General features: G+C 38.9%; 1 protein-coding gene across 1 annotated transcript in view; it reads left to right on the top strand.

Annotated features, from left to right (window-relative positions):
* The first annotated feature begins 16,146 nt into the window (after window positions 1–16,146).
* Window positions 16,147–21,503, top strand: part of NAV3 (neuron navigator 3) — a 182,246-nt gene continuing 176,889 nt past the window's right edge. Inside the window, exons 1-2 of the mRNA XM_041409852.1 lie at window positions 16,147–16,215; window positions 16,966–17,018. Of these exons, the coding sequence (XP_041265786.1) occupies window positions 17,016–17,018 (3 nt within the window). The 5' untranslated portion in view covers window positions 16,147–16,215; window positions 16,966–17,015. The remainder of the gene's footprint in view (window positions 16,216–16,965; window positions 17,019–21,503) is intronic.

Below are 21,503 nucleotides of genomic sequence, written 5' to 3' on the forward strand. Positions count from 1 at the left end.
GCTTCATTTCTCATATGTAGGGGTTTTTTTAATTTCCATAGATGGAAGAAACTGAATTTGCTAGAAGCAGTTGACTGCATTTCTATGCTCTATCAAGTTATTAGGCAGCTGCTTAGGTACACGTTCTCACTTCTCTCTCCATATCACCTCCTTCAGTGAGATAAACCCCCAAACAGAGGGTTTCCCACATTATGAAATCTTGTTCTCAACATATTTTTCTGTATTTTTATTTCTGGCCTTCAGTTCCTACACAATATGTGATCACTTATTTGGAAGTGTGATCAGCTTGTTTGTAGCAATTTATGTGCCAGGCCTGGGATAAGTTTTGATTCTGCAGGTAGAAAAACAAAAAGGGAACAGTGAGACAGTGAGATACCCATATTCCAGGAGTGTGGCCCTCCTGGAATACTTGCATCTCCATAAGCTCCTGCTTTGCAAATTCCTGCTGTCCCTTTGCAGGAACAGAACAGATGTACTCCATTCAGTCTTGCTCTGGTAGAAGTCACCAGATAAATTAGCAAAGATTTCTATGAAACTGTGAGGAAGAATGTCTGCTGTGCACTTTTTCTACAGACCCTCCCATTCCACTTTCTCAACCAGATGCTTCAGAGTCAACCATAAAATTAGAATTTAAAGATAGTCATGCACTACATGTGGAATTAGTCTCATTAGTTTTTGTCCTCTAAAAAATAGGAATTTTACTCTGGAGAGGAATTAGTTCTTCTTGTATTAAGCTCCCATCCTGCTTGGGTTAAACTGTTTGCAGCTTCCTGTTTCTGTCACTACTGACTGTCGATGGAGGGTAGATGCTTACCTCAGGCTAGATGCCTGCATTTTGGAGGAAAATATCTGTTTATTAAATACCACCAACTTTAAGTGATCATCCGTATTTATTTCCATATCAGACAAACTGGTATGGAATATACATATAAGTATAAATAAGTTAAATATGCAGATATAATCAAATATGTGAAAATCAGAAATACTGCAGCATAGTTATGCAAGGTTATTGTATTATATGGTATTTGATATATCCTGTTTCAGTTAGTTGGTGCATTCATCGCTGTGAGCCCCTCAGGCGTGGGAGCAGCAGAGGTCACAGATCTGGGCTGGGAGTGTGTGCCACTGTTGGATGCAGCCCTGCTTTTCCGTGGGTCCCTTCCTGTGTAGATGCTGGCTGTTAGTGCTCTCCTCACCCCACAGCTCTGTGTCACTGAGCTGTGGGGTGAGTGGCTCTCATGCTGTGGGGGTGGGAGGTGATGCTCCTTCTCCAGCAGGATTAGTCACAGCACGTCCTGCTTTCCCCGACTCACCCGTGGCCTCATGCCACCCCCTGTTCCAAGAGCTCCAACTCAAGAGCTGTGCTTCTGGCAGTGCTGGGCTTCTCCTGCCTGCCTTGAACTGATTTTTGATGCCTGGCAAGGAATACAGTGTTAGAGAAAGCAGTTAATTCCATCTAGTTCCACATGAAAAAGGATTATGGCAGAACAAAGTTTTGAATGGCATTAGTGAAGCAACTGATCCAGCACAGAAACTAGGCGGCTTTCTAAGTATCTGCAAACAAGACAGAGCATCAGATACTCATTAGTACCATAAGCTTAGAATAAGCTGTGATGAACACTTCAATTTGCTCAGCTGTGCCAAGGGGGGATGTGGTTGGTTGGGTGGTTGGTTTGTTTGTTTAGCTCCAGGCCCTACTTCTTACTCTAAATGCAACAATTCTTCTCTTTATATGTTGTTCTTTAGACAACATATAGAGATATTTCTGCTTTCTTATGGTACAGGTAGAGGGAGGCCAAACCCCAGAACCTGTAATGAAAGATCCAGCTGAAAATGAATGCGTTTTAACTCCTTTGTGGGGAGAGGAATGTTATTTATTTTTTGCATCAGTATATGTTGCAGTTGGATGTTCTTGAGGGAAGTGAAGATCTTGCCTGTACTTGATGTCATGACATTGGGTATCCTGCTAGTAAACAGATTTACTGAAGGACATTCCTAACCCTTTGTCTGGAATAGCAAGTAAAAAATTTCAGATTTTAGTAGGTTATTCCTGGCTGAAGGAAGAAAAGAGAAATTTTTAAATTCCATTTTCTACCTTCCATGATCTTAGGAAAACTTCCTATCTTAAGAAGTAAAATATCTAAATAATCCAGGCCGATCTCCTTGCCTATATCCTAAGATTATTTTAGCCACAATCTTAACATGAAATGTTTACTTATTCTGCACATCAATAATATTCAGATTATTCTGTGATTTGGGGTTTTTTTTCTGCATTGATTTTTCTGACCCTGAGTTTTGTTTCTGCTTCTTCTAGTCAGCTCATTTTTCTTTGTTCCATCTCAAGAAAAACAATTTTCACAAAGTCATTCTGACAAATTTATCTGAATCCCTGAAAACCTTACAATTGCCTTTGCTCCTAGCAAAACGCCATGCCTAGCTGTCTCTTACAGATATACCTTATCTCTTAATTTAGATATAACTTCACAGAGACAATTTAAAACATATCAACCTGCTTTCTTAAGGGAAAAAGCAATAATGAAAAATATGATACAAGAATATTTTATGAAACAATATCTTCTTTCCTAATTGTTTCCCTCCTTAGTTCTCAATATTTGATGTTGTATGAAATATTCCCTCCTTATCTTAAGATTTACAAACCAACATACAGCAGACCTACATGAATCAGTGAACTGTTTTTAAGGCATCTGTGAAAAGGAGTTGAAAAAATGCTTACTGTAAGTCACTTTATATTGCTTTACAGAAGATAAAATGGTTCTCCAGGAAAATGTTTTGAGGCCATCAAAGATTTTGACAGTCATTCAGGTTCTGGATTCAAGGTGGAACCATATACAAGGTCTGTCAAGAATATAACAAGAAGTGATGGGGAAAATGATCTTTCATTGAAAAACAGGATAAGTAATTATATGGAAATATTTTCTGTCTCTGCTCTCTTCAGGTGAGAGCAATTTACTCTTCCCAAAGATGAGTGTAGAGAGTAAGATTAAATGGCATCTTAAAGCTTAAAAATGATGGTGCTAGGAATCAGAAGCATCAGTAGGAGCTGATGTACAGAAAGACAACAATAGGATAAACACTACTTTTGAAAGGTTGCTGTTTTAAAGGGACAGAGCACTTTCAATCAGCTTACACAGGAGAGGTGGATACAGAGGCCCTGCGTCTCCTGGATCCACATGAACTGCTTTGGGGTTTTAGAGAGCATTTCTACTTCAAGGAGTCCAGTTGCAGGCTTGGAATGAATGAGACCATGTTGTGTCTGTCATGGCTCTCTAAAAACCCCCCAGTCACAGTGACAAGAGAAAAGATGTCAGTTCCTCCCATCCAGGAACAGAGAACAGACTCAAGTGACTTTATAAACGCTATCAAGGAACATTGAAAACAGGCAATGGGAAAAAAAACCCCTGTTTGTTACTTTAAGCCTTTGCTCTGCCTCCTGACTTCAAGTGAATAAATACATGAAGTTTGTTTAGAAGTGTTTGGGTTTCCCTGCAAAATTTGATTCTGACAGCTTTCCATAAGAAAAGGATCACTTGTGAAAAGTCAGATGGGCTGGTCAGTTGAAAAAACAACATGAGAAACTGAGCATGCCACAGCTACTTTTAGGTGTTTGCACCACCTGTTCCCATGAAGGCCACCAAGAGGGGTTTGTAAATAGCTAGGATTTGCACAATTCAACAAGTTGTGCATCAACATCATGCCTTCCCTAATTTTTGTTGCCTCTCTTCACATGGCTTTGCTGTTCATTTAGTTGTTAGATTCTTCAGGAACTCTGCCTACATAGTGTGTATTCAATGACTGAAATATATGTGGCTAAAACAATTAAATAATAACTATACTGTCTACCTGTGGATTTAAGACATTTTCTCAATTCTTGGCTTCCTTCCTGTGTATTTGGGGTCATTCCATCCAAATGCACACTGTAGGTTTTATGGTTTTGTGCTTTTTAAAAAGAAATTTTACCTAGTTACTACTGAAGGATATGGGTGAGCCTCTCATGATGCCAAATAAATGCGTAAATTTTGTTTTGCAAAGAATGGACAATGTGCAAATACACGTGCATGCTACTGCTTTTAAATAACCTTTGCTTCCTGTCAGGTGCATTCAGATGGGTTCCCCACTCTATGGGCAGTTTGGTGGTTGAGCATAATTTCAAAGCTGATTATGCAGAATTGTCCTGTGCCCTCTGTATCACTGTGGCTGTTGTGTGATTGGAATTTGGAGTGTGCTGACACAATTAGTTGAAATACATTGCTTTTAAGATAATTATTTACAGAAATGTGTTGAATATCACTGTGAGAATTTTAAGTACCATTTTTAGGGTATAATATTGTTAATGGCTTACAGTACAAGACAATTTATAATTTTTATGCTGAAATACATTTTTTACTGCAGTATTTTCAATTTAGATTGTTCTTGGGGATTCAAATCCTGCAAGCTTGTTTGACAAAGTTACCTATTTTGCACAGTTGAAGAGAATGCTTCTGTGGACTGGAAGTTGAAGGAATATAGTAATCCATATATACACATATATATATTTATATATATACATATAAAATATTATATATATATATAATTATGGTGAGGCACATTTAATCTATCTAGCTGAGATGGGACTTTTTTTCCTGTAAAACCACAGACGAGAGAATCCATTTGCCCACTTTCATTCTTCTTTAATGTATGGAACATCTTTTTTCGGTCAAAGGGACACAGATGAACCTTAAGTAGTTCAGCAGATCTACTCCAGATCAGAGCTTGAGACTTAAAAGAGTTTTACTGCTGTTACTCAAGAATAATTATTAGGCAGATAATGCCAATACCATTACAACCTGTAACAAGATAATGACAGTAACATAAAATGAAGCTTTGGTGTAAGTATGGGATTTTATTCCATAATGATAGTGAAGTAACATTAAACTGTCCAGGGAAGGTGAGAACAAAGCCATCTGGTGCAGTGTTTGAGAAGCCTCTCTGTGGGACTGAACAACTTGAGAGATATACCAGTTTCATAAAATTTCAAACTTCACTTTCCACTCCAAGTTCCCAAATGTAAAAAAAAAATGCATTAGGGCTCTTTATGTTCTCAGGAAGTTCCTTCCAAGGCATTTGTCCTTACATTCACATCAAAATGAGATATTCAGCAAGTGCTACTAAAAATCTGCAATCCTCTGTTATCAGAGACTTTCATGAACAACTATAAGAATTAAAGGAAAAACTTGTTTTAAGGACTATTCTATGCATTAAATATATTATATTTAATGCATTAAATATATGTAGGAACTGGTTGGACTTTTAACAAAGGATATCCTTTATACACTAATTCCTGGAACATGATCTTCCCTCCTCCCCCAAAGAATTTATGTTCCTGTGACCTATCTCACTTGCATTTTAGGTGTCTATATCCATCACTCTCATCCTCAGAACTCCCACTCAGCAGCTGTCAGTTTTGGCAGTGCTTATGTTCCGTCCATAGCCATTGCAGGTTTTTACATCAAGGATCTGCGCAGACATGAAATTGTACCTCTGAGAATGCTCAGAAGCTGCATTGGCTTCACAAAGTCAAGCACCTTGCCAGCAAGGTTTATTTAAAGGGCAGGTGAAATAAGCACCTGCCTACTTTAACAAAATTTAGAGCTGAGGAGAAAATAACCTTTCCAGCATTTCAGAATGAAATATTTATTATTCATCAGAAATAAGTATTTCTGTTAAAAAAAAAGCAAAAAAAAAGCTTGCATGTGTAATTTATCTTTTTTCTTATGTTATCAGGGAGTTAGGAGGTTAATGGGAAAAGGTCCAAAAAACCCCATTTTTCTTGTTGAAAAAGGTAGACTAAATAGAGGGGTGTCAACAGAAGTCCCCAAAGTAATACTCCATGTCCCTGTGAATGATTGAACTGTCCTGGATTGGGCTGTCCTGGAGCGCCAGCCTTCTCAGAGCTACCTGAGGAGCCAGCCATTGGTGCCATTAGTGCTGTGCAGCACCACAGTGCAAGAAAACAACTGAGCCTGACGTGGGATGGGACACAGGGTGGTAGGCAGCTGCGTTAGGGACTCATTTGAGAGGAGACATGATGCTTCTTTTACTGGATCATTTCCGTTTCTTACTTACATTAGTAGGACAAAATACAAAAAGGCTCTTGGAAGGAATGGCTGGAGCACAGTTGCCTCTGTCCAAAGTAAATGCTATTATCTCTAGCCAGCAAAGTTATTTGTTTGTGTTTTCAGTGAGTCCCTTTCTTCCTTTCTGCTTCCTGCTCACAACTTCCCAAATCTTGAATTATTTTCTCTTTAGTGGTGTGGCTGCAGTGAGAGTATCCCCTTCCTAATCCTTTACAGAAGCCTTTAGTCCCAAGGGGTGAATGTGTGGGAGGTGGAAGATATGGATTTAATTAAATTTACAGGCAGTGGCCCTTTAAAGTGAGTTAGTCAATCCTTATCCTTCATTTCTAGTCTGTCATCCAAGAGGCATGGTATCACCAGAATGTGTATTTTAAAAGAAAATACAGGACAGTGAATGAAGAGTTGCAGATGTGGAAAGCCGTCCCCTGAGGAAGAGAGCCCTGTGTATGGGCAGTCATGAGGACCCAGAGAACAAGCCCCAAATACTAAAGCACCACTTTGTCTCACAAAAGAAGGGGGTTTCATTGTCTTCAGAGGTAAATAATGTGTGAAAAAATTTTGAGGCCTGGATCATGTATCTTTGGGGCTATTTTGGATGGTGCTGTGGTCCTGTAGAAGGGTGTAGGAGAATCAAAATCTGGTAGAAATGTGTGCATGGGAGACTGCAGATTGAACTGTGAACGAAAATCCCCATGCCCTAAGGTCCTCCCTCTGTGTGACACTGCCTCTTCTCATGCGGTGTGCAGCCAAAGCACTCACTAGAGGCATTTAGGCACTTTTTATGATAGAAAGGAAAAGTGTTATGGGCATTTTTAGCAGGAATCTAGAACCTTTTACTTTCCATTGTAGGAGCTTTCCAAATCTGCTTGTGTTACAGAAGACATGAGACACATCTTTTATTAAGAAATGAGAAAGATTAGAACACTGATTCCCAACTGAGATGAAAAGTCTTCTCTTGTCATAACTCTGATAAGATTATTTTATCCTCTTCATTGCTTAAGGATATTGACTGACAGAATTTACTTCATACATAAAATTATTTGTCCTGAATGATTGCAAATTTAAGTATTATTATAATCAGAATGGGTAAGTATTTATTATGGGCAGTGCTTTCAGTGTTGATCAGAGGAAAAAAAGAAAGTGTCCTGAAGTGGTATCCCTATTGTACCAAGCTGCATTTTTAGTCTTTCAGATCTTTGAAACACTGCATTTCTTGAGCTGAAGAGATGTAAGTATAGGCTGTCATCTGTGTAAGCATAATTTCATTTTCCTAAGCTTCAGATAGGTAGCAAAAGGCTAATGGATTGCACACACGACCACTCCAAATCTCACACTCACCACCAAGGCCTGTTTTAACAGAGATTCCTGACAGTAAGAGTCTCAGACCACAACACTGCAAATCATTAGCATACTCAACATTACTGTGTTACCTATAGCACCTCAATGGTGTTCTGAATGTGTACAAGTCCATACTTGATATTAAAATCATACAATTGGTGAAAAACAACTTTTAAACAAGAAGGCACAGAGAAGAATTACCCAGGAGTTAAAATATCTTGTTATAAAATATGTAGCTCAGAAAGCAGTGTATTCTTTTAGTTTGATTTGTAAAACTGTTCTTCCACATGAGAGGAAGCTACACAAATTAGTTATCTAAGCCTCAAAAAGTGCTGAAGACTCTATATTTAAAGCTGTTTATAGCCTTACTTGCTACTGTTTTCTCACAAGAAGAAAACAAATGTATGTCTTAATATTTTTGTATTTTATATATCAGAAATTTGCCTTTCCACACTTAAAAAGAAGTGCTGGCAAAGAGGGTTATTTTGATCCCTGAGCCAAGTTCTTTAATGCCAAATTGCAGTGTGGAAAAAATCTGCCTGTCCAAGTTATAAATCCTTAAAATGAGCTTTGATGGAAAATCTGGAGTAGTTTCACAGTGGAATCTTCTCAGCTACATGCGAGGAGCCCCATTGCTGATTTGCAAAGGCAGGTGTTCACCCAGAAATGGTCTGCTTTATAGCAAGAGTGGCTTTTTGCTTGTGAACAAAAACAAAAACCAACTAAGCAATAATGTTTTTGTTCTCAAAAATTATTTCATGCTTTCTACGAAGATTGTAGAAATCTCGTGAGCCATAAAGAAAACCTGTTCAGATTCAGTTAAATTTTCCCTTTATAGGAAACTTAACTCTGCTTACTGTGGGTTTCGTTAATACATATATGAGACTGGAGATTCACACAAATGGGGTTTCTGTTATCCTGGAAACCAAGAAAACTAAAACATGGCTTTCTTGAAGCACTTTTTTCTTTTTTTTTTTTTATTTTTTTCTCTCTTTTTTAAAATTTTTTTTTAATGTGAAGGGGATTTTTGAGAGAGCCCAAGTGATAGGAGACTTTATAATCACACTGCTTATCTGAACTAAAATGTTGACACCTTATTAGTGGTGTCTCTAGGTGTAACACTTATGCTCACTAGGTAATTCTGGTCTTTCTCACTGTAATAAAACCATCCCAGATATTAGTTTAAATCAATGTTTTCTATAAAAGCTGCATTGAATAATTTTATTTTGTTTTCACTATATGGATGCTGAAATGCACTTTAAATACTACATATGTATATATATATGTATGTGTGTGTGTGTGTGTGTGTGTGCATCTATCCATATCTATATCTAAGAAATAGTTCCAAGGTTGTATGGACAAATATCTGGCATATTTATAACAGAAAATCTCCTGGTCGACTGCTTTGCAGGATTTCTTTGTATGGGTGGCACTTAATATTGCCTCCTGATAATTCAGGAAGCTTGAGGCCAGTGGTGTTAATAGCCGTGGTGCTGTTGCTCCCTTGACAAGCACCACTTCCCCAGAGCCCAGGCCTGTAGAGAAGCAGCTGTCTGTTCAGGGTCCCCGCAGCTACAGGACGAAGCTCTGGCTCCTTCCAGTGGTATTTTATTGCTATTGCACAAGACTGAAGCCAGTAAATAAAATGATATTATTAAACTGTAAAGCAAATCAGTAGGATTCTTTTCAAAGTACGAACAAATTAACTTATTCTATAAAGTGTTGGATTTTTACCTCAGCCAATATACAAATTACTCAGTGAACCTTACACATACACACACAAATACACATTCAAAGAAGCTTATACTGCATCAAAAGCATTGCTCCTGTGCCATTGGTGAGTATTGGCCTCAAACATGTGTGTTAAATAAATTCTGGGTCGGGGTTTGGGAAGAAATGAGTAGAAAGGGAGCACAGTAAGCCAGTACTAATGTTACTTCAGTGACTCGATCACAAACTGCAAGTGGAACTTGGAAATATAAAACAGCCCCCTTAAAGTCGGGTAAGTCATCTAAAGCTTGCCAGTGATTGTTGAAGAGTATTGTTTCTACTAATTTTCTTAGCTGGGATTAGTGGAATTTTGTTTAATTGTGTTTTTATCTGTAAACTGCTGAGTAGTGTTGATGGATACATGCTGCTATTTACAAAATAGAATTGTACTACAGGGATTCTGACATTTTGGTTAATTGGCATGTATCCCTCTAAGTGGTTTCTATTCCTTAACTCATAATTGTTCTCATTTGCTCAGTGGGATTCAGAAACAGGGTTGGTGGAATGTCATTTAATACTCATTTCATTTTGTTAAATAAAGTGCATTGGCTTCCATCTTGCCTATAAATTAAGTCATTCTAGTTTCATTTTCTGGCTATATATTTTTAATTGTGTAAATATTTTTCTTTCTCATGTAATTTGCTTAATGTTACAAAAAGTGCCACCCCCAGACCCTAGATTTACTTCAGAGTAAATTAATTGCAGAGTATTTTCTATAGCCAATTAAATCAAGACATAAATTGAAGGGCTGATCTGTCTTTTATGGCGGTCTAAATGTGAACCATTGTTTTCAAAGTTAGTCTTTTTACTTGCTAAGTGGAGGACTGAAACTAATAAATTATTCTTCTGCATCCCAGAGGCATAACCTTCAATAAGAAAATATTTAAAAGGTCAGATCCTGCCTTCCAGTTGAGATTTCCTTAATGTATAGGCAATGGGAAGGAGAAAGGCATCTCTCAGCCATCCGATTTCCTCACCCTAATCTAACACTAAACAATGTGTTGCCCAGCTTCTCTTAACACATAGAAACTGCTTCAGGGACACTCTAACACATGCTTTGCTACCCACAATTTATTAGCAAGAATAGCTAAGTGGAAATAAAGTTGTGGTCATGCCCTCTCCTCTGGCAAATCCTCTTCACAGGGACTCTGGGACCATTACGCGGGCTCTGTTGGGTATTCAGCATCCAGGGTAGGCCACACACTGGACAACCTCCCAGGAAACAGATATACAGCCTTTACAGCTCATTTTGTAATGTACTGGGCAACAGAAACCACTCATCAATCTCTTCTTTTTCAAGAGGAATTTGAATAAGTGTCCATGGGTGAAAAGTTCCAAGTGCTATCAACTATCAGTTGTTTCCAATGGCAACATTTTAAGTAGAGTGAAAACATTACACTAGAAGTCACATAACACTTCTATAAAGTTAACAGTGCCATATTTCCATTTTGGCTCACTGTTAATATTCTAGTCTTGGGGCTATTTAATAGTTTCATTTTCCTTTACCCTATTTTTTGTAAAGAAATAAAGATTATGAAATGTGCTGTTATAATCCAAACATAGAATAAAGGACAGACTCTCCCTGCTCTGCTGAAAAGTAGCATTGTGCATTGCTGTGAAATATGGCAACCCAGGTATACTACTAGCAACTTTTTTTTTTTTAATAGATAAATTTTCCTTCCATTTGTCCAACTGTTATTTGCCACGAAATAAACACTACAGACAAATGTGTGAGAAGCTTGCTCTTGCCTACAGATTCGTTTTGGGAACTGGAGGTGTTAAAAAGCCTCCCCACCTGGAGGACAGCATTTTGAGTCTGCCACGCTAATGAACAGGGATACCATTGTCTCCTGCAGAATATTTTAAAGGACAAGCTGGATTCTGTCTGTTCATTTCACACGTCTTTTTAATTTAGTGGAAAATTATTTAAATATTTTTGAAAATTAACCTATGCTCCTAAATGGCATGGAAGTCTGTCAAGGTCTTATTGTACCTCAAATGGCAGCAAGTGCTGTCCTCCCTGAGCTGCACCACAGGCACATAAGGGAGTGACAGAGGCATGTGGAAAGCCATCTTCTTGATAGCAACAGGGGACCATTTCAAAAGCTTAGATTCTGTATTCTGTAGTGAACAAACAAAAATTCAGGAAGTATCCAAATTCTTATAATATGCATTTTCCCAGCTATTATATCAGGTACTTTTTCTAAAAGTACCTGATATAATAGCTCACAGAAGAAATTATTATTTTCAACTCAAAATATCTGGGATGTAGTTCCAACTGTTTGTCCTTGAGTGAGCCACATCAAAAACCAGCCTCTATGCCTCAGTTTCCTCACATCTACCGAAATAATAAATAGAAGGAGTGATCTCATTTATGCCTGGAAAGCATGCTGAGCTCATCTAGTGAGAGACACTGACGAAGTGTCATGCATTATTATTGCATTAGGCTGACTGCACTTCTGAAACCCATCTGACATTTCCCACTTGGCCTCGATCGTGGGCGGTAACATTTCTGTATTAAAGAGGATGCTTTATATCACTGCCTGATGTAAATTACATGGTTCATGATTAAACATTTTCCAAAAAGGCAGTAACCTGTGAGATCCTCTCCCTTTCTCACTTCATTAAGCTACCACATCACAAAGTGTTATGCCTCATTACGGATCCTGCCAAAAAGCTCTACTGTGCTCCTTGTAGCTACACGTGAAGTATCGAGGTGAAGTTCATAACTATATTTGGGTATCAGGGTTTATTTCCTCTATTCTGTTGAAGGGGAGCATGACGAGCAGCTGAGGAATGCTAGGGGAAACCGTCTTTAGCATGAGCAGCCTGTGCCAGGGCTCGGGCTGCCATGCTGAATCCTGAATCCTGTTTGTGGTGCGAGCAGTTCAATCAGCAGGCTTTGGCATGGGGCTCGGACCACACAAACACACGAGGATCAGGTCTGCTCCGTGAGCGTGCTCCTGACACGGGTGCTCCGCACGGCAGACAACACTGGCTGTCCTCTGCGCTGTCACAGTAACAGCGGCTGTCCCCTGCACTGTCAGCTGTCACAGGTGACACTGGCTGTCCCCTGCACTGCCGGCTGTCACAGGTAACAGCGGCTGTCCCCTGCACTGCCAGCTGTCACAGGTAACAGTGGCTGTCCCCTGCACTGTCAGCTGTCACAGGTAACACTGGCTGTCCCCTGCACTGCCGGCTGTCACAGGTAACACTGGCTGTCCCCTGCACTGCCAGCTGTCACAGGTAACACTGGCTGTGCCCTGCACTGCCGGCTGTCACAGGTAACACTGGCTGTGCCCTGCACTGCCGGCTGTCACAGGTAACAGTGGCTGTCCCCTGCACTGCCAGCTGTCACAGGTAACACTGGCTGTCCCCTGCACTGCCAGCTGTCACAGGTAACAGCAGCCGTCCCCTTCTCCTCCGGCGGCGCTGGGGCGGGCTGTCCGGCCAGCCGAGCCCGCGGAGCAGGGCGGTAGCAGGGGAGGCCTGCGCCGGAAATGAGTCAGGCCCGGCCCGGTGCGTGCTGCAGCGCCGGGTGACTGGGGCAGCGGAGAGGGGAGGAAGTGTTGCAACAGCTAACACTCGTGTCTGTGTTTCTCTCTGAAACAGCCTCGTTATAGAAAAATCTAAGATAAGACAATTTTAGGGAAGCATTGCTGCACAATTAATGCAAGATGCCGTGACCTATTGCTGGTTATGGGAAGAGGGAAAGCATGCACAGCTGCTCCTTCGAGTTGCTCTGCACCCACTGGAAGGGGAGCACCCATAAAAAGGAGACTTTCATGAATTTAATGATTTTTGATATTTTGTTCTGAGTTTTCTACCATGATAGCTGAGTATTGTGAATGGTGAAGCACACTGGAGCTTTATATTTTCCCAGAAATTTAAAGATAAAACTTACGAGGTGCATTGATACTTGAAAACTGTGAACGGGAGAGTCTCTATTTCTCAGTACTTTTACATGAGAGAATTTAGTGTAAAAAGATTATAAGTGGCATGTGTACATTCTTATAATTTCACGTGTCTTTCTTCATGCTTTTCATTTTTTACAAGTCTCCTGACCAGTTGGGTCCCCAGAAGAATGAGATGAATGAGAAAGGCATCCTGTGGGGAAGAGGGTGGAAACAGAAGCAAGTGGTATTTCCTACAGAAAGAGAGGAAATAAAGTGTGACATTCCACTGCCAACTGGTTGTTGGTGTGCTATATTGTCTCCATCAATAAATCTCTGACTTCTTGATTTTCTTTATAATACATCTGAAGTGAAAAAACTTCTCTTTTAACACAGGCTCCTCCCAGTATTGTTTTTGTACCACTGCATGACTATTAAATGCTGACCATCAGAAAAATTTTGGTATGATGTGGATAATCAGCCTTTGCTTACAAAATGCTGTTTGCATTCTTTATGCTTATAACTTTTAAATTAATGAAAAAAGAAAATTATGAAGGGGTGGATGGATCAGTGAAGTCTATTCTTTGAGTACTAGACACTTGCAAAGCAGCTGCTATGTTGAAATTTCCTTGTCTGCTTAGCAGGAGGATAGTTCAAATTGTAGTCAGAATTAGGACTGATACACCCAATTATGTGAGGGTGTGACAAATGAAAAAGGAAATGCCTGGTATTTTTATTTGTAATATGAAACTAACCTATAATAATACTAGTGGTATTAAATTTTGTATGTTCCAGTGGATCAGTTTCATTGGAATACAGAAAATAGTTCTGCTTATATTAATAGAGAGTATTTTTGAAACATTTCTTTAAAAGTATGACTGAAGTTGAAATACTAGTAGTAGGAATATATGATGCTATGGGTGCGGTATGTGTCTTTTATCATCATGGTTTCATATTATGTTAAATATATTTTCATACAATCTTTATAGAGACCGCACATTCACTCCATATGATTATATGGCTGAATAAACACTTTCTTAGCTACAGTTTGCTTTAAAAATCCCACATTTTTATGTTACTCAGCTCTAATAGAGAAAAAAGAATATCAATTAGGGAAAACACTGATTTCAGTCAGCGAAAGCACAGGAGATTCAAGTGGACTTCTGGGTGTAGCAGGGAGATTAAGGGTCCCATTCAACAGCAGCATCCTTTATCTATAGGAGAGCTGAATGCACTTCCACAGTTTAATTCTGTGGAGTTATTTAAAGTTCTAAAGCTGTCAAGAAAGCTATGACAAATCAACTGGTGATCCACCTGCAAGAATATGGGAAGAAATAGAGTAGATCAAACAAGTTCTATTTTTCTGCCTTTGAATAAAGAGGGAGAAAATCTGTGGCAAAGGTACTCAGGTAGCAAACGAGCCCTTGGCAGGTGAGCATGAGCTAAGTGGTTATACTTTTGTGGGGTGGAAAGCAGGTAATGGTTCTCTGGGTTAGGCTCTGACCTGGGAATTGCATCTGTTTTCCCACCCTGGCTCTGCCACAGATTTGCTTGATGAAATAAGCAAGCTGTTAATGGATTTGGCCTCTGTTTTCCTCTTCTAAAATAGGATTCTGACCCCTTCCTCTCCCAAGGGTCTATGAGTTTAAATCAAAGGATGTTTATAAAGTAAACTTATATTTTATTTTTTTTATGAAAAATACGCAGTTTCAGCATTTTCAAACAATATTCTCAGCAGAGAAAGACTCTTGGTTTTTATATTTACTCACATGGTGGTGCTATCATACATGTGTGCTTTCTCTTAGAGGTATCATCCCACAGCAGTGGGAGGCTTGGGAGGTTCTGTATGAGTCCTGTTTTCTGGAGTGAGGAAAGTGGTCACAGACACCGTGCAAAAGGGAGCCAGGGCTGGCTGCCAAAGGCCACAGAGACCCTCCTGTTGTGTGGCAGCCCCTGCCAGTCTCTATGAGCTTCTTCTGCATGCTGGGACACCCCAGTAAGGTGTGAGAAGCTCTTGGGGTGCACTCCCCCTTCAGTGTAGAGGGGAATGTGTCCCTCTTTTTCCTAAGTAAACCTGGTTCTGCTTGTGTGTGTGCTGTAGGTGTTGCCAAATGCTCTGTGTACATACACGCCTTATGAAATGCCTCCAACCTCTCTCTTCATGCCCCTCTCCTCCCTTATTTTGGAGGATATAATTCAGCTGGTCATTTTCAACTTTTTGTTGATAACTGCCATTTTTGTGCTGCCAGTTGCTAAGTATTTGGTGCTGCTCAGTCTCACTGTTCCTCCCTCCTCTTTAGGGAAGGAAAGGGCACAGCATCTCTGCAGAATATATGTACTCTAATTCCAGTGATATGACTACTGTGCATCTGGTGCTCTCAGTCTCCTCTGTGCTCATTAGAGCCCTTTGAACTGTAGGCAAGGGGTAAATGACCTGTCCCTGGGCAGTGGGACACAGTGGTTACTGCATAAAGTGTTACAGAGGCATCACCAGGTGCGGGAACACCAGTGACACCCCAATTAATCCTTACTCAAACACAGGCACATGTCTCTTCTATCACTTTCCCCAGAGTATGAATGTTGTTGGCGGGGCATCTGTGGAGATAGAAATGTGGTGGGAGGTGGAATTTCGGTAGATGTGATTGATTTACAACAGGAGTTTCCTTTACAGTCATAAGGGGAATTTTGCTTGGTCACAGCAAGTTTGAACCCTCGTGAAACAGCCTGAATCATTTGAAGCTAAAATAAAACAGAGGATGGCAGGGGGAGGGGCATGACCGTTAGGGAGGGAAAAAAAAAAGTCAAAAAAACATTAAAATTGTTTCCCTTGGTGCTGACTTCTTAAATGGGAATGTGTTCCAGAATAGTTCTGCTATGTAAGCCAACATTTGTTTTAAGACTTTTTATTGTCTTTTTTCCTCTCTTCCCCTTCTTCCCCTTGCCCTCCCACTCTGCTCTGCAGATTTACACTGACTGGGCTAACCACTACCTAGCAAAATCTGGCCACAAGCGGTTGATCAAGGATTTGCAACAGGACATTGCAGATGGAGTTCTGCTAGCAGAAATCATCCAGATCATCGGTAAGACCAGGGCTGAGGGAAGCACTGCGAGCTGACTCCTTGCGTGGGGGAATATATAATTCAACTTGAATGTATTTAACAATACATTCAATATTTAACAATAAGATGAACCCTGAATAATACAATTTGACTGTGTCCATATGTCTCTGATATTTGTGTGGTTCATCCTTGTCTTAATTAAAAAATATGTTTATGTGAGCATGTTTGGAATTTGCTGTTTAACCATACTTTAAATGGCCAGAACTGTATCTTACACACTTTGAATTGTCAGAGATGAATGCTCCATTAAACCATATGTCTCCCATGTGTGCATTTTGTTAGCTGGAGTGGCTCATACTTTCTTGGATCACTTGAAACTGTATCCTGACCCTGCAAAGACAATTGTGGAAGATTTCATGTCAGCAGTTATTTTGCAGGGGCTGAAGAATTAGCAGCGACCTCCTTTGCACTTCCCCCTTTGTATGATTTGGCATATGGAAGCAACTGCTGCTAACAAGAGTGTTGTTACTGTACGACTGAGCTTTACTTAGAAAAGAAAGAGCTCTCTGTCAACAAAACCCTCTGCATTTTATTGCTGTGCCTTTTCTGCTTTTCTTCAGGGATTTTTTTTTTTTCTGTTTTGATTTTTAGGTTTTTGGGTTGAGTTTTATTCTTTTCTTTTTTTTTTTTTTAATTTTTTGACCAGGGGTTGGAAAGGAAAGTTTTATCTCATTGTTTACCTTTGCTTTTCCCCTCACTGCTTTTGTTTAGCAAATGAAAAGGTTGAAGATATCAATGGCTGTCCACGGAGCCAGTCTCAAATGGTAAGAATAAAATATATTTTTAGTTTGTGTTGGCACCACTCCACCTTCCTAAAATGCTTTTAATAAGGATTTATATAGAATATGAATATTCTGTCCCATTTTTACCATAAAGTCCTAATTCTCATACAGGTTCCTGATACTTATTTTTCACACATGCTTAATATTTTTAACTTTGTTTCTGTGCTAACTTTGGATCTTGAGATAACCTGGCAGCAAAACTTCATCACTTCTAATTAATCCAGAATTGCCTTATCAGACCTGTTCTTCTGTGGATCCAAATAATTTCATTTAGCTTCATTTTAAGGACAGTGAATCCAAGAGTAAATTATTAAGTGGAGTCTTTGTGTCTGGAAAACTGGTTTGATAAACAACACTTGCCAAATTATTTTTAAAATATAAATAGCCTTTTGGATTGTCCACTGTGAAGTCCAGCTTGATGAACTGACTCCAAGGCTTTCAGAAATAGCACTTTAGTCATATAGCTCTCTGAGCTATAGCTGGCAGCTGTCTAAAGACTTTTTAATACTTTCAGACAAGAAGCATTTAGTGACTGTGATTCATATGGAGTCCTATTAATCTTGTACTGTGTTTATGGCTAGTCAACTACATTTAATAAGATGAAACCTCCTTAGAATACTGTGAAAGTGACAGACACAAAATCTGAGTCTCAGTAAAATCACCATGCATTTATTGAATCATTTGCAATCCAAGTCATGTTCTCCCATGCTGAGGACTTTGCCTTTTTGTTCACATTCAAATAATATATAAATAAGGTGCATAATTGTGTAGCTGGCAAGGATTTTGGAGAATAGTGATTTGCTTGAACTTGCATAATAGTAAACTGCTGAAACTGGGTTTAAAAATGGAAATGAAACAGAAAAAAAAAGTCCATTTTTTCAGTGCATTTTTAAAGGTGGAAGGTGTTTGCAGCTTTTTTCTCAAAGCATCAAAAGGGAAAGGGAAAATTTTTGAGTACTAATGTAGTGAATAATGGGTTCTTTTCGTTCTTATTGTTCAAAAAATTTGCAGGTTTCGAATAAGTTTTTTCTCTGACTTTCAGACTTTTTGAAACAGTCCATAGAAAGAATGCACACAATATCCTTAATAATAGGTATTATTTTAATTACTCATATTACAGCAGCACCTAGTGGCCCTGGCTGAGAGCTTTGGGAACTCCAGCATGGAACTCTTATATTACACACACAGATCAAGAGATAATCGCTCTCTACTTCAATCATGTTAAAACTTGCCATTCCAGACAGGCAGGACAAATAAGGAGACACAAAAGCACAGGGAAGGGGTGTGATTTTCCAAGGTTATGTAAGTGGTTAGTGGCCATCTAGGACTGCTTAGGGACCCACCACTCTGTTGTGTGTCATGCTTCATTTCCATGACAGAGATGAGCTGCAGAGAGAACTATCCATTCTAGCAATGTTTGCATCTCCAAAACAACACTGGTGTATGTTCCCTGTTGCATTTTTATGTGGAAAAGGGATTCTTGATTTCATCTCTAGCTCCATGCTGCTATGGAGGAAACGTGGTCAGTGCATGGCCATGCTGCAGCAGTACTTGTGGCTCTCCTTGTGTCCATCTTTCTCCTCCCATAAGCCCATGCCACAGCTCAGACAGGCCAAAGAATATGTCCCAGGTGCTCTGGGTGTTAAACCAGCTTTGAAAGCTGCTGTGCATAGTCATAGATCAGTGTTTGCACAGTGACTAGCTACTTTAACTTCACAGTAATATATTTATTTATCTGTCCCTTGACACAATCTCTTTACTGAATTGTTTTATCTCGACAGACTGATCAAATTACTCTCCTGACTTTGCACATACCAGTTCTACACTGCTGATTTCTTAAATGAGTTAGGAAATGTAAATTGTACTGAAGTTGAAGTCATCCAAACTTGTCAGTTTTTCTCTCAGAAACCCCAGGTTTTGAGCTTGCTCTCCATTTGTTTCCTTTGGGCTCTGCACTGGTCTAACCTAGCCAAAGGCGCAATTTTACCTATTTTCAGGTAATTTTCCTTGGCAGTGCTCAATTTTGCTAGCCTGCTCAGTTAATTGTAGGGCAATTCTCTTCTCCTTATAGCAGTGGACTCTTGAGGTGTTTGTGATATGCAGGGTAAAAAAAAAATCTAAAGTAGTCAAAGCTAGTTTGCATGTTTTATGTTTGTCATACACCAGTATGTAGCAATATGTCCTGTCAGTGCAAGCTAGAACATCAGCCATTAAACCAGCAACAGTCAAAATACTACAATAACATTTGTTAGCCATTCATTCACTACTTTAACTTAAAAACTTTTAGTTAATAAACCTCAAGAACCCCACTACCCTCTTCTTGAACATATATTTTCATAATCCTTGTTCTCATAACTTGCAGTTAAGGGGAAATGTTTTCTCTATTCATCTGCCATTTGATACCCTTTCCAGGAGGCCTTTGATACCCATTTTCAGGAGGTCTAAGATATTTTATTATTGGCTTTAAAAAAGCTGGGGAGCACTGATATGGATTGTCTGCTGTTGGAAATTCTTGATGCTCTCTGTGGATGATATTGATAGCAGTTCATAATTAATCTCTACCAATATTCCCAAAGTCTGTTTCACTCATAATTTGGTTTTCCTCTTGCCAATGGCATCATCTTTCAAGTGAATTATGCCAATGGCATAATCTTTCAATTGAGACGTCTCAATTCAGCTGTTACTGAATTAAATTGTAAACATATTTTAATATTTATTTTAAATGTATATAAAATGCTTAGTTTTTCTTTAGTTAGTTCTATTGCAATGTCTTGTGCACTATGCTCATTTTGGCATTGATGTATAAAGTACTTTCAGACAAGTTCAATTGGCTCCGTAGGCCCAAGTTCATAACAACTAAAAACCTGTGAAGCCCAGCAGCACCCAGCTTCTGCATAGTTAGCTTTACCAGGATTAATTATGTTTACCCATTTGATGTTGCACACAGAACCTGAGTATCTGAGATGTACTGGGGGATAAATTATTTCATATTCAAATCTCAGAAGCTTTAAATGAATTAAATTAGTAAGAAAATTGGGGAAGTTTGCTTTTTTGCTTGGTCAGTCTACTGTGCTGAGAAGATTTTAGTATCTCTTATTAACTGTTTTTGTAAATATAATAAGGATTTAAATCTCTGTGTATTACAGCATATGTCTGTCAATGTGTCAATGTAGACACATTCCTTACAGCTATGCTTCCAAGGAGCAATATAGAACTTTCATCATCTCTTTGAATCCCTTCAATGGAAAATAATGCCACATGAATTTTTATCTCTTCCTTGTATGAATTATTTCACTTCTGTCAATTAAGGACATTTCAGATCATCTTTATTTAGAAAATAGTGGGATTTCAAGGGTTTACCTTTTGATAAAACCTAAAGCTAATTCCTTTTTGCTTCTTTATAACCCATTTGTTTCTTTATTTTCTGTTTTAAGTTCCCCCATCATTAGAGAAAGCGAGATAGCCTTCTGGGTAGAAAATACGTTATAAAGCTTTTATCTAATTGTTCAGAGAGAAAGACTTCAGTTTTGTTTTTTTTTTTCCTCCTGAACAAATAATAAATATCATGGAAAATCTCCAGTGTTTCAGCTTTCAACACATCATATCAAACATACAGTAAGCACACAAAACATACCAATTCTATCCATCCTGGGGTAGTTGGAGAAAATGCAAGAGAATCAAAAGGTGTTGAACTGAAAATCCTCTCATGGTGCGATTTTCAGTTTTGTCCCTAGTGACTTTTTAAAAGCTCATGTTTCTATTCTTTCCTCACATAGTTTACAGTGCTGTCAGCAGCATAAATTGTAAAATAAATTCTAAGTTGACAAAAATTTTTAGTTTATTAAACTTCAACTTAATTTTTCCTTCAGAGATTAGTGCTGCCTTAATAGGTGTTTTTTAGAATTAGCTCTTGCTACTTCCCACAAGAACTGTCTCTGCCAATACCTATCTAGGTACAAAAGCATCCTTAATTTTTGTTGGTAGCAGGGGTTTTCTCATAGTTGTGATAGTGCTGGAGAGACCTTTCCTATTAAGAGTTTCCTATTGTTGTTGTATGCACTTCATGAAGACTATTTTTTATTTTGTCAGTCTGATCTTTGGCACACTTTTCTACCAGTTTTTACAACCCAAGTTGCGCATCAAAGATAATTTTTATGATTTAGAATACAGATATGCTGCAGTCCCACAGAGAAAGTTGAGTTCACTAAAAATACAGGTCTTGTTCATCTGGAAATCAGGGAGTGGAGAAAAGGTGCTGGAGCTTTAGAACATTGCCAAATGGATAAGAATCTCTAGTAAAAAGCTTTAGTTCTCAGAGCTAGCACCAATTTTGGGTGAGCAGCAACTTATCTGATAAAAGTGGGAATTGGTATGACTTTATTTAGAGCTAATAAGATAATTCCTACAACATAGTTCTTGATTTCATTAATAATGCCTTTAAAAAGACGCTAATAAGTTTAAAATGTT

This window comes from Onychostruthus taczanowskii, unplaced genomic scaffold (assembly GCF_017590055.1).
Source record: "Onychostruthus taczanowskii isolate IOZ18803 unplaced genomic scaffold, ASM1759005v1 scaffold31, whole genome shotgun sequence".
In the NCBI taxonomy this organism is placed as follows: Eukaryota; Metazoa; Chordata; class Aves; order Passeriformes; family Passeridae; genus Onychostruthus; species Onychostruthus taczanowskii.